Raw genomic sequence first — 12,405 nt, forward strand, 5'->3', positions numbered from 1 at the left:
TTAAAAGATCCATGAGGTAAACACTGGCAGGCTTGCTAATCACTGCTCATTATACAGGAAATATCAAGACTTTAAATACTTTTCAGTCCAACGAGGCCTTTGGTCCTAATAACACAGTGTAATTGGGTTTTCACTGGCTGTAAGTCATGATACATTTCACAAGCGTTAAAATCCATAGCAAGTTAATTAGTTGTACAGAAAGGTTAATTGGGGAACGCTGGGGAAGTCATTACCATGTTCCCAGAGTGAGTGAAGTATTTTTAGTCTCACGAATGCACACGTAAAGACCGCAAAGAACAACAGTGTCTGAGGATGTGTTGAAAGCTGTTCTGGTGGGTTTGCGTCTTTGCAGGGAATTTGCCAAAGAAAGGGAACGAGTGGAGAACCGGCGCGCCTTCATGAAGCTGAGGCGGCAGCAGCAGATCGAGAGGGAGCTGAACGGTTACAGAGCCTGGATCGACAGAGCAGGTGGCTTTACTCTCAATCACCCAACACATTTAGACACTGACAACAAACGAAAAATCGATATTTGACTTAAAGCTGTTAGTCTAATCTTTCCTATCTTGACTCTAAGGCTATTGTATACAAAGCTCCCATCTCAATTGTTTCTTTTTCTCTCTTTTTTGTAGAGGAGGTAATGCTCGCTGAAGAAAATAAGAATTCAGGACCTTCTGCCCTTGATGGTAAATCCTAATGTTCACGTTACAGCGGTGAATAGTCTTATAGTGCCCATAATGTGAAATGTCTCTTCAATCGAATGGAAGAAATTCTGAATTGTGGTATACAAACGATTGAAAAAAAAAAAACATAATTAATAGTATATTGTTTATTGGAATGTGATTAAATTATATCTCTATAACTATTCGCTGATTTTTTACACTTCGACTGTTTAAAAGGTAGCATGAATAAAAAGTGTGATCACGATGTTAGGCCAGTGTCTGTAGTAATAACAGTGTTACAGCAGCCACTGGAGCCCTGCACACAGCTAAGTGGTCACGCTGACCCGCTTGACTCTGCACTGACCTGTACTTGCTCAAATAGCAGGCTTTTATTAAATGTGGATTGATTGGCAGCTCTCAGGAGCCTCCCAGAGTGGAGTACAGGTAGTACCTATGGTGAGGACCGTCTCTGCTTTTATCTCAGAAACTCACTTCACCCTCATTCTCCTCCTGCACCAGCATACACACCATGAGACCTGGGATTTCCATTCCAGACCACCACAGTGTGAGGGGAACCATGGGTGCATGAGTGTGTACAGAGCAGCAAACGGAGGCATAATACAGCAAAGTGTAAATGTATATTTGGTCACAGATTTAGATTCATGTACATCAGGTCTTATAATTTGGTTGATTGTTAGTTTTATTGTTAGGTTTGTAATCCCTCAGTCATCCAGGTCAGGTCCACTGCAAAAGAAGGTTGAATTGTGTCAACTGGATAAGTCTGTTTTTTTGTTCTTTCGCACCAAAGAAACAGTTGATGATTGAGAGGTCAATCATGAGCTGTATATTTGTAAGTGTAATGATGATATTTTGATAATATTTTGTGGCTACCCAAGTTTATTGTACCTATAGTTCAGGTTAGTAGAACTTAGGCAAACCCTACCTATTGATCATTTGGCAGTGGCACGTATTGTATATATAACCACTAATAAATTACAATTAAAAGGATACATTACTGTGAAAATATGTGTCATTGAATTACAGTTACTAACACAATACTTAGCTATTTGCAACACCTACAAAAATGCATGTTTACATTTTATCCCACGGACTTCACTTCTGCTGTCAGTTATCTACCTCAAAGACAAGGAGAGAGCTAAGCAGCTTCATGACGGTGTTATACCATTTAAGTCAGTTTTAACAACTTATTTGTTTACCTTTATTTAAATGCTGTATTCAAGATAATTGAATATATAATATATATAATATAATAAGTTTGTAGCCTTTGAATTTTGTTCACTGACAATGGCAATAAACCTTTCCTGATTCTGATTCTGACAAGTAACTTCCCCAACACGTTACAAAGTTCACTAACATGTGTCTTTTCCAGTTGACTAGAGGCATATTGCAAACAATTCCCAGCCAAAATTGGCCATTTGCCATTTTTTAAAGTAAGAAAAAATGCTGTAGCTGTAGCGCTGGTGAAAATATAATGGGAAGTAAGATTATAAGACACAAGGGCACACACTCTTGCCCCCTTTGACTTGTGTGCACTGCCCTGCCTGCCCCCTCACACTTTGCATGGACCCCCCTGGTATGTTCTGGAAGAGACTGCATTTTCTTAAGAGAAAATAGCTTTTAGTTATTTACATAATACAATTTGCACAAAATTATAATTTCTCTTTCCAACCAAAGTGCTAACACGATAAACTTTCTCTTTCAGCCAGAACTTGTGGCTCATTAGCATGCAGCAGGTCACCACTGCACCTTAAATCATTCATTTCATGATATATTTTTTTCATTAACACAATAATCCATACTGCTTGAACTTACTAATAAAAAAATGGGTGGTCATGCAAAAAGCTTTTTATGGGCAATGGTGACGGGCGGTCAATAGTGGTTTAGCACTGTGGCATGTTGCTCGGTCAACTTGCCCAGACTTTAGCTCTGTGATTATCTTTAAAGCATGTAGCTGCTGATTCCACATTTCACACCACATGTGAAAACTCAACTTGCTGTGTCTGCAGTGCTGAAGAGAGCGACCACCATCAAGAAAAGAGGCATGGACCTTGGACATCGTGGGCAGATGGGGGAAGAACATTATGGGGACATCTCCTCTATGAGTGAGTGGACAGTCTTGAACACTGTATATAACAGAAACACTGTTGCTATAGCTTGATTACTTTTAACTTCTAGGCATGCCTGTGACGAGAGGAAGCATCCGAAGCTCAAAGCGAGGACCAGCAGCTTATTTCCGAAGAAAAGAGCGTCTCTTGCGCATCTCCATTCGTCGTATCGTGAAAACGCACACGTTTTACTGGACAGTGTTGGCCTTGGTGGCTCTCAATACACTGTGTGTGGCTATTGTCCATCACAATCAGCCGCTTTGGCTGTCTGACTTTCTCTGTAAGTCTTACAATGTACACTTTTGCGTGCATTAACTAGATGTGATTTCATTGCCTATCATGGTTTAAATGAATAAACTTTTGTTTATAGACTATGCAGAGTTCCTCTTTCTTGTCCTTTTTCTCACTGAGATGTTTCTGAAGATGTACAGTTTGGGGCCTCGACTTTACTTTCACTCTTCATTCAACTGCTTTGATTGCAGTGTAAGTACAACATAAGAGCACCATAATATATGAACTTCAGTGTCTTACTTCAGTAACGACCTTTTCCTTCTGTAATTAATTATTCTGTAGGTGATTGTTGGCAGTATCTTTGAGGTTCTGTGGGGTTTCTTCAGACCTGGCACTTCCTTTGGCATCAGTGTCCTGCGCGCACTGCGTCTGCTGAGGATTTTCAAGATCACCAAGTAAATTATCTTTTCAAAATCTTGCGTGTTTGAAGTTGTTCTGTAGTATATTCAAACAAAGATGGAAATTCTTTGTGTTTGCAGATACTGGGCCTCTCTGCGGAATCTGGTTGTGTCGCTAATGAATTCTATGAAGTCCATCATCTCCCTCATCTTTCTCCTCTTCCTTTTTATTGTTGTATTTGCCCTTCTTGGCATGCAGCTCTTTGGTGGCAGGTAAGGCTTTGCAAACATTACATTTAAACATTAAAGAGTCTCTCAAATTGTGCATGAGATAATTATGTGTGCTCCTTTAACAAACTAAATAAGTACAACCTTTCTTTGTCAAAACTTAGACAGGCAGTTTTTCTCAGAACAGTTTACACTTGTTTTAATTATAGTAAATAGATTGTGTGTGCCATTAGACTCCTCCTTTGTCTGACACACACAGCAATTGGTGATCACAGTTCCACGCAGTTTCTTCCCTCCAGCTCCTGCGTCAATAAAACCCAGACAGAGCCTCACAAACAGCCTGACCCTCTCTGTTCCAGGTTCATCTTCGAAGACTACACACCAACTAATTTTGACACTTTCCCAGCTGCCATCATGACTGTATTTCAGGTGAGATGGTATAATCCACCACATAAAATCAGTTATTTGTAACATCAGTACTGCAGTTAACTTCTGTGGCCGTTTCCCCCAGATCCTGACTGGAGAGGACTGGAACGAGGTGATGTACAATGGCATTCGCTCTCAAGGGGGAGTGAAGTCGGGCATGTGGTCCTCCATCTACTTCATTGTCCTCACACTCTTTGGAAACTGTATTCTTTTAAAGTCACTTGTCTGACAAAGTAGTGCAGTTTAAAGTTTCAGTTTTGCAACTAAATAGCTGCTGTAACCTGTCTAATAGTATATAGTATCTTCAGTATCTGCTATAGAGTTACTAATGAGAAATACATGTAGTATTTTGTTTTAGAGTAAACAAACACTTGGCCCACTTTGTCCCTAACTTCATTGTGACTAGATACACTGCTCAATGTCTTTTTGGCCATTGCTGTGGACAATCTTGCAAATGCCCAAGAACTTACTAAGGTAATTAAGTAAGCAATGTCAGATCCTGCTTCAAAAGTACCATACAAACAAGACAAAAAAAAGCAAAGAATGAAACTGTTAATAAACTTGTTTGTTTTTAATTTGTTTAGGATGAAGAAGAAGCAGAGGCAGCATTTAACCAAAAACATGCTCTTCAAAAAGCAAAGGAAGTCGGCCCACTGTCTTCTTTCATGTCCTCAGAGTAAGTAATGCATGAAATCCTTCTTTCATTATCATTTCTAATGAAGAAACTTCATTTCTACTGCATTTTAGACATGCCTTCCTGTAGCCTTTAGCGCACAGTGATTGGGTTCACATTGTGGTCTCCATGGTTACATGTTTCAGGGGCTGAAGATGAACGCATGGTCGTCCTGGAGACAATTATGATATTCTGATGTCAGTCTAACAATGATCATAACAAAGATTTGTTTAAAGGCGGTATGGACGATTTTTCGTCGATTTGAGAACGCAGGCGGAAGTGCGCATGTGCACTTCCCCGTGCGGACTGATACAACACACACGTGCGTTTGTTTATTAGCGCAACGGAGCGCATCGCATTGCTCGTCTCCCGTAGATTTCTGTCCACTTCTGCGTCAGCTCGAACTGTCTTTCTCCGTCTTCATTTTGCCCCGTACACTGAGAGAACTATATTATGATAGATCCATGCGCTTAGGCACGCGGAAACGTGGGCACGAACCACACGCGGCTGCAGGTGAGCGATAGGTGCGTTTTATGATTGATACGTGGCAGGACAAATGATTTATCCACGCCACGAGGAAATATGATAAAAAAATTGCTGAAAAAAATCGTCCATACCACCTTTAAGTTTAATAGTATGCCCAAAATGAAGCCAGTGTGCACTTGTCAGCTCATAAAAAACACTTTTGTTTGGTATTGATCAGCCAGGGCTGTGTCTTCAGCAGAGGACGAGCATGTGCATGCACATGACTGAACCCTAATGCCTGCTGTTTGTATGCATGTGGAAGATTCCTCCACTATCATGGCATCATGAATGTATCATTCGCTCTGATGTTGGCATTCTGGTATTGTCATTGGTAAATGACTAGAATTATTTTATGTAAATTATTCAAAAAGCCATTCTGATGAGATTTTGCTTTTGGGAGTCCATACAGATGAGTTAAATGTGGCGGGTTTTTGTCTCAATCAAACTGCATTTTTTTCTTTTTGCACAGAATTTTGGTTTGCTTCTCTGGCAAAAAAGGATGCAGCATGTTAGCGGCATCAATTATGTTTGCATCTGATCACTTTCTGCCCTGGAAAGGAAGAAAATCTGCATTGTATGCTGTATAATGAAATCGTAAAAGCTAATCTACAAGCAATGTTTACCAGTTTTTCTTCCAATTACAAATACAAAGCACATCTTAACATATCAAACTATATTTTGAGCCTTCCTTGTATTTTTTTTTTTTTTTGCATTGGCATGTTCCTAAGAATGCTAATGTGTGCTTGGAGATGTGGTGTTCAGCGCTGCATCCCAAAGTGCTCTTCATGTTGAGGGGTTTTGAGTACTGTTTGCGGACATTGCTCATATCTCTGTCCTCTATCTGCGTCTCACTGTGCTCGAACTCATTTACTCAATGTGATGATTGAATTTATATCTGTATTATTTTATTGTGTCTTAACTGTCATCTTGTTTGTCAATGTGCTTGGTCCTTAGGAGACACACACCAGGCAAAATTTTGATGCAAAATGTCCAAAATGAAAATCTTGATTTTCTTAATACCATATTTGAGTAATTATTAGAAGCCTGAGAGCTGTTGCACAGACATTATGCAAATTGATTGTTGAAGTTTTTGAAGGATCAGTTGGTGTGTGTCTCCCGATCTGTTTTGTCTATGCTCCCAAAAGCACTAATGTCTTGTTTTTAACAAATCGCTCATTGATAACACGGACCACACAAGAGTCCACGCTCCCGTAAGTAACTCTGTCTGTTAAGCTTTCTCTGTTTCTCACCATTTCTCAAATTTTCTTAAACTGGGTCCCTACTCATCTTGCAAAATATTCAGTTCACGCTCGTCTCCTTCCTCAAACTCAATCTTTATTCTTTTTATGCCCCTGCTTTCACTGATTGCTTTTCCTACAAATCTTTTTTCACAGTCGTTCCCTAAGTCATCACATAACATAACCATAGATCACACAGTATGGATTTATGTTGAATTGTTAACTACAGTATTTGCTGTTGAAATACAAGACCAAAAATCTACCCCTGTAATTATTTTTCATTGCTTATGCAGTATATAGTTCACGTTAAAATAATAAGAATTGCATTTTGCTCATTCAGTTCCTCTCTCAGAATGAATTAAAATATAGTTGTAATTGTATTTAAACATGTTCATTCTCTATTAGATGTTCTGACATATATTTCTCTCTCTCCTTAGGGGGAGCCGGAGAAGGCGGCCTTACCTGTACAGAAAGAGAGCGATCCACCGCAACCGCCCGACATACTCATGCTCCCTGGAGGAGGCCCAGGGCAGCATCAGGGAGGGACGCCCCAAACTCAACCCCTCTAACTCTTTCATGTCCAGGCGAGAGAGGAGGAAGAGGATGACCATGTCCGTATGGGAGCAGAGGACCAGCCAGCTCCGGAGACACCGCCAAACGTCCAGCAGGGAGGTCCTCCACAACAACCCGAGTGAGGAGGCACAAAGCCAGCACGGGAACCCACTGTCCCTGCAACAAAAAGCAATGCAAAACACACCGCCGTCAAGCATCAAACGCCCAAACGACCCTTTAGCATCACCTGTTAAGAGCAAAGACTTACTTGAGGACACTGCTGTGGAATCTACCCTGTCCACTACCATCCCAGACCCTCAGATTGTCCCTGAAGTATCTTTACCAGAGCCTCTCTCCCTACCAGAGCCTGAACCAGAGAGCGGAAAAACAAACAGCATTGTTCAAGAAAGAAAGAACAGGTTGAATGGAGAGAGGCAACACAGGCCAGTGAAAAAATTTAGACCACCAGACAACTTGGATGTTTTGACTCCAGAGATGAGAGGCAGGTTCAGGGGGCGGAGGTCGCCCCATCGCTGCGACCGGACAGTGGAAGTCAAAGACCAGGGATTGTCGCCTGGACAACATAACACAGACAGTGTTGAAAGCGAGGAGAGGAGTGAGGAGAACGGGACAGAGAAGAAGGAAGGAGATATGGGCCACACCAAGGACAGGTACAATCATTTATAATTCTGTTCACTTTGGACCCAAGCCCTCTCTTTTGTTTACATTATGTACATTATGTACATACAGCAACACAGCAGCAAAGCAGTTAGCGCTCTCTCCTCACAGCAAGAAGGTCTTGGGTTTGACTCCCGGGCGGCATGGAGCCTTTCTGTGTGGAGTTTGCATGTTCTTCCCATGTCTGCATAGTTTTCCTCTGGGTCCGCCGGTTTCCCCTACCACTAAAAACATGTACAATAGGCTCCACCCCTCTGGGGCCAGGACTCCTCTGAAAAAGATTCTTAATCTAAATCCAATTGAAGGTTAATAAAAAAAAAATATATATATATATATATATATATATATATATATATATATCATAAGTTAAACATAGGGTACAATAAGCACACAACTGAACGGACTTGTTATAATATGTAGTTTTTTATTGGTAGTGTTGCTCGTTTATGAATTAGAAACATTTAATAATTTGTATTATAGTTGAAATCATGATTGCTTGAAACTATTATGTATTTACTGTATATCCAAATGTTTTGTAAATTGTGTGTAAGTTGTGTGTAAAAGCCACTGTAGATTAGTGACATTGCTTGAGGTTCGTTTTAAAAGACATCTTTGCCTTACAGGTGGTGAATTACCCTTAATATTTAAATCAAAACCTTTTCAACCTACAAAAGCTAATGGAAACAGCTGCTTTGTTTTCACAGACAGAATGAAGACGTGCACACTAATCTCGCTGACGGAACCGATGCCAAAAAGCCAGAAGATCCAACAGAACAGTCTGACCCAACGCTCTCTGTTGACACTGAAATGAAAGAAAATGTGACATCAGATTTGTGCCAAGACAAAGCACAGCTCTGCTCCAGCGTCATCATTGATGTTTGTAAAGAACAGGCCTCTATGGAGCTTTCAACAATTTCAGGTACAAGACAAAGGTGCACTATATATTTTTTCTGGTGGAGGGTCAGCCCCTGTCTCAAAATGCTATTGCTTTGCCTGGAATATTCCACTGTCAGGCGCCTGGCCAGATGACTGAGAAATCAAAGAAACGCATGGTGTGTTTTTGTCTAAACAAACGAGTAAAAACTAGAGAGAAATACCACAAAAGACTTAGAATGGAGCGTACTTTGGCAGAATCCACAAGCAAAGCACCTAACTCTTATGCATCTGTGGTTGTTCTGACTGTTACGGGAATATTCAGAGATGTCGTCTTTAAAATTAGCAGCTGGGCCGTCCCAAGTTAGGAGGGTTTCTAGACCCTTCTGCAGAATGTAAGAGGGACTGGCTGGTCAGGCAAGCAACGTTCCAGACAAATCATGGAGAAAAGGTTTTGGACCCTCCACCAAAATATACTTAGTGGCCGTTTAACTTTTTGATTTTCTATTTTACCAGATAAATAATGCATAAACATGTAACAGTTTTGTTTGATTTCACATGCATTATTCACTGTGATGCTCTTCAAAACTTCAATTTATAAATGAACATACTGGAGTTATTCAATGTTGAATCCAAAAAAAGCACAAAGTCTATTCTAAATCACACTTTAATTTAGTTGCTGAATAAATTTGTGATGAAAAATTGGCCTTGCACTTGCGGAGTCATGCTTCATTTCTTATCTATTACTCCTGGTTTGGAGTCAGTGAGTCGTGCCGTTGTGTTCAGTTCTTCAGTTTATCACCACTGGGCTCAATTTGTCTTTACGTTTGAGAGTTGGAGTCCCCATTGCACGTCATGGTTGCAAAACTGTCTCTAGATTAGCCAAATCATCTCTGTCACACCAACGTATAACTCATCCTATTTCCACTTTCCCCAACCTCTGTGCAGTCAAAAACAAAGATCCTGAAGCCTGTAAGTCGGACAGTGAGGAGGCCGCGGTCAGCCCTGTGATACCAAACAGCATGTTCATCTTTAAACCAGAGAATCTGTGAGTTACCAACACAGACATTTTAATATTTGCATCACTTTTGCACACGTTCTTATTTGCAGAGCTGGAAATGAAATGATTGTTTTGCAAGTTTGTTAAATGTTTGTCTATTTCTTAACAATAAAAGTATAATGCAGTAATAGTAGTTCAAAGGTACTTATTGTTACTTTTTCTAATGGAGGGTCCGCCACCTGCTGGTTATTTTTTTGCTCGGAATGTTTCACAGTACGGCGTTAAAATATCCCACATTTTTTTCAATTACAGGTGTGTTTATTGCAACGACCAAAAATACTGTGGAATATTCCAGGCAAAACAAAGCAAGCAGAAAGGTTACATAGTATATACTCCTTTAAATGCTCCAGTTCATTTCCAGCCTGTTGAGTTCTTGCGTCGTTTCAACAAGCAGTGATCTTGTATGAATGTTCATTTGGTCCATCTTTTGTTCTCGCTCAGTGTGCGGCGAGCCTGTCACTATGTGGTCAACTTCAGGTATTTCGAGATGACCATCTTGCTGGTCATTGCCGCCAGCAGCATCGCTCTGGCAGCTGAGGACCCAGTGGCCACGACATCCGACTGGAATAAAGTATGTACAAGTTACTGCTCATGAATGTTTTAGCCGTGTCCAAATACGCGTTTCAGTTTTGACTTCACATTAACTTGAGTTGCGATGGTAGAAAAGAAAATCACATACAGCAGGGGTCTCCAACCGGTAGCTCTCCACCCACCTCCAAGTAGCCTCCAAGTTTGGGTTCATACATATTACACATTATACTAGTTTATTTGTCGACTAGTCAAACTATTATTTCTATTGTATAAATTTGACTTTGTAACCGATAAAGATTGAAAAATGGTGACGGAAAACTTCTAGATAGAGAAAGATTGTGAATAAAATGTATTATTGATGATCAGAAAATAAGATAAGATAAGATAAGATATTCCTTTATTGTCCCACATGGGGAAATATCATTGGTGCAACACAGGTAGATACAGAGGTAGATCCAGAAGAACAGATCACTTATAGGAAGTCAAAAAAACACTTTCAGTAGAAGATCTCCTATAAATAAATAAAAACTCCCATAGACAAATAAATACATAAATACCATTGCATGTGATCACGGCAGTAATTGCACATGAATATGTGTCACGACAGCACATGGATTGCACATGAATTTCACAGTAATTGCACATATGACAGAATTGCACATCAGTATTAGGTTAGGTCAGTATTGCGACGGGATAACGTGACGATCTCCGGGTAAGACGACTGTTGTCCTCAGTTTCATGAGTTCCTCCTTTGTGGAAACGCGGTACGGCGCCGGCCGGGGGGCGGGGCCGGAGCCGGGGGGCGGGGCCGGAGCCGGAGCCGGGGGGCGGGGCCGGGGGACTCAGAGCCAAGACACATCGCAACGACACGACGAAAACACTCAATCCAGCCGAATAAAGTCAAAACAAGTTAATTTAAAGCGATTCCAGTGCGTGTCCCGATCGTTCGTGAAGTTCCTCTTTCATATAAACGTGTATATAAACGTGTACCGACGACACGCCGTACTTTAGCGCGGCCGGAGGGCGCGGGGGGGGGGGCTGGTGGGCTCGCTCGGAGCTAGCTCACGTCACAACAACACAACGAACGCAACGAAAAACGCTCAAATCCCGCCGAAAAAAGTCAAAAACAGTTGAATTAAAAAACTATTCCAGCGCGTGTCCCTATCGTACAGTAAAATAGAAAAAATATACTAACTATATTTACAAAATATAGGAGATAAAGCACAATAAGTGTGAGAAAGAAGAGAGAGCGTTTACACCGGGCTGCCAGCTGTACCAGCGCCTTATGCTTGTTGCTTTGAGTCTGTATAATCTCCATTACAATATTAAAAAAACATGACCAAGATTTATTTTAAATTGTCGACCAGTCATGATTTGTCAATTAAATGCAACAGCCCTACTTTTTACCATTGTAAATGTATATTTTAGATGTCCAATAAATCGACTCTTTTCTTGTGAACGCTGAAGTGAATAGCTCTCGGCCATTGCTGTTTTGTAAAAGTAGCTCTCCAGGGGAATAAGTTAGAGACAATAAATCTGGAAACCTTTGAATTGTTTTACTGATACAAAAATAATGCTTTGATTCGTCTCCCAAATAGGGCTGACTTTGTGTTTTACATTTTGACTTTCTAGGTCTTGCGCTATTTTGATTATGTGTTCACTGGAGTTTTTACATTCGAGATGATTATCAAGGTAAGCTTCAGGAGTGATTGTCAATAAAAGCTATAATATATAATTTAAAATGCTTTGTGTCATGCTCAGATGATTGACCAAGGTCTGATCCTCCACGATGGCTCTTACTTCAGAGACCTGTGGAACATCCTGGACTTTATTGTGGTCTTTGGCGCTCTAGTGGCTTTTGCGCTCACGTAAGTCAATAAGATTCAGTCACATGATAGTCTCTTTTGAAACATTAACACTTTTTTCTGTATTTCTGCTACGTGGCTGCACTACAGAAATGTGATGGGGTAACTATGACACACGCTGTATGTTTGACTGTACAGTAAACATGCCAGATAATATTTGTATTTATTTGATCTGCAGCAATTCCTTTGCTTTGCCCGACTTTAAATATCTTATGTTAACAGAAATAACAAAGGCCGTGACATTAAAACCATCAAATCATTGAGAGTTCTACGAGTGCTGAGACCACTGAAGACCATCAAGAGATTGCCAAAACTCAAAGTCAGACACACCTACGTTTTTCA

At 40.6% G+C, this 12,405-nt stretch overlaps 1 protein-coding gene across 1 annotated transcript in view; it reads left to right on the forward strand.

Moving 5' to 3' along the window:
* cacna1ea (calcium channel, voltage-dependent, R type, alpha 1E subunit a) overlaps positions 1-12,405 on the forward strand; it is a 64,650-nt gene that overhangs the window by 43,356 nt on the left and 8,889 nt on the right. The window contains exons 10-28 of the mRNA XM_072438207.1: positions 353-468; positions 630-683; positions 1,074-1,115; positions 2,687-2,782; positions 2,856-3,065; positions 3,156-3,268; positions 3,359-3,471; positions 3,556-3,687; positions 4,002-4,071; positions 4,154-4,271; positions 4,475-4,542; positions 4,653-4,744; positions 6,942-7,727; positions 8,439-8,653; positions 9,556-9,655; positions 10,109-10,238; positions 11,831-11,890; positions 11,960-12,066; positions 12,286-12,382. Coding sequence (XP_072294308.1) covers positions 353-468; positions 630-683; positions 1,074-1,115; positions 2,687-2,782; positions 2,856-3,065; positions 3,156-3,268; positions 3,359-3,471; positions 3,556-3,687; positions 4,002-4,071; positions 4,154-4,271; positions 4,475-4,542; positions 4,653-4,744; positions 6,942-7,727; positions 8,439-8,653; positions 9,556-9,655; positions 10,109-10,238; positions 11,831-11,890; positions 11,960-12,066; positions 12,286-12,382 — 2,719 coding nt within the window. The remainder of the gene's footprint in view (positions 1-352; positions 469-629; positions 684-1,073; positions 1,116-2,686; positions 2,783-2,855; positions 3,066-3,155; positions 3,269-3,358; positions 3,472-3,555; positions 3,688-4,001; positions 4,072-4,153; positions 4,272-4,474; positions 4,543-4,652; positions 4,745-6,941; positions 7,728-8,438; positions 8,654-9,555; positions 9,656-10,108; positions 10,239-11,830; positions 11,891-11,959; positions 12,067-12,285; positions 12,383-12,405) is intronic.

Source organism: Eucyclogobius newberryi, unplaced genomic scaffold (genome assembly GCF_026437365.1).
Source record: "Eucyclogobius newberryi isolate DKJ021-1_F unplaced genomic scaffold, fEucNew1.0.hap1 SCAF_9, whole genome shotgun sequence".
Lineage (NCBI taxonomy): Eukaryota > Metazoa > Chordata > Actinopteri > Gobiiformes > Gobiidae > Eucyclogobius > Eucyclogobius newberryi.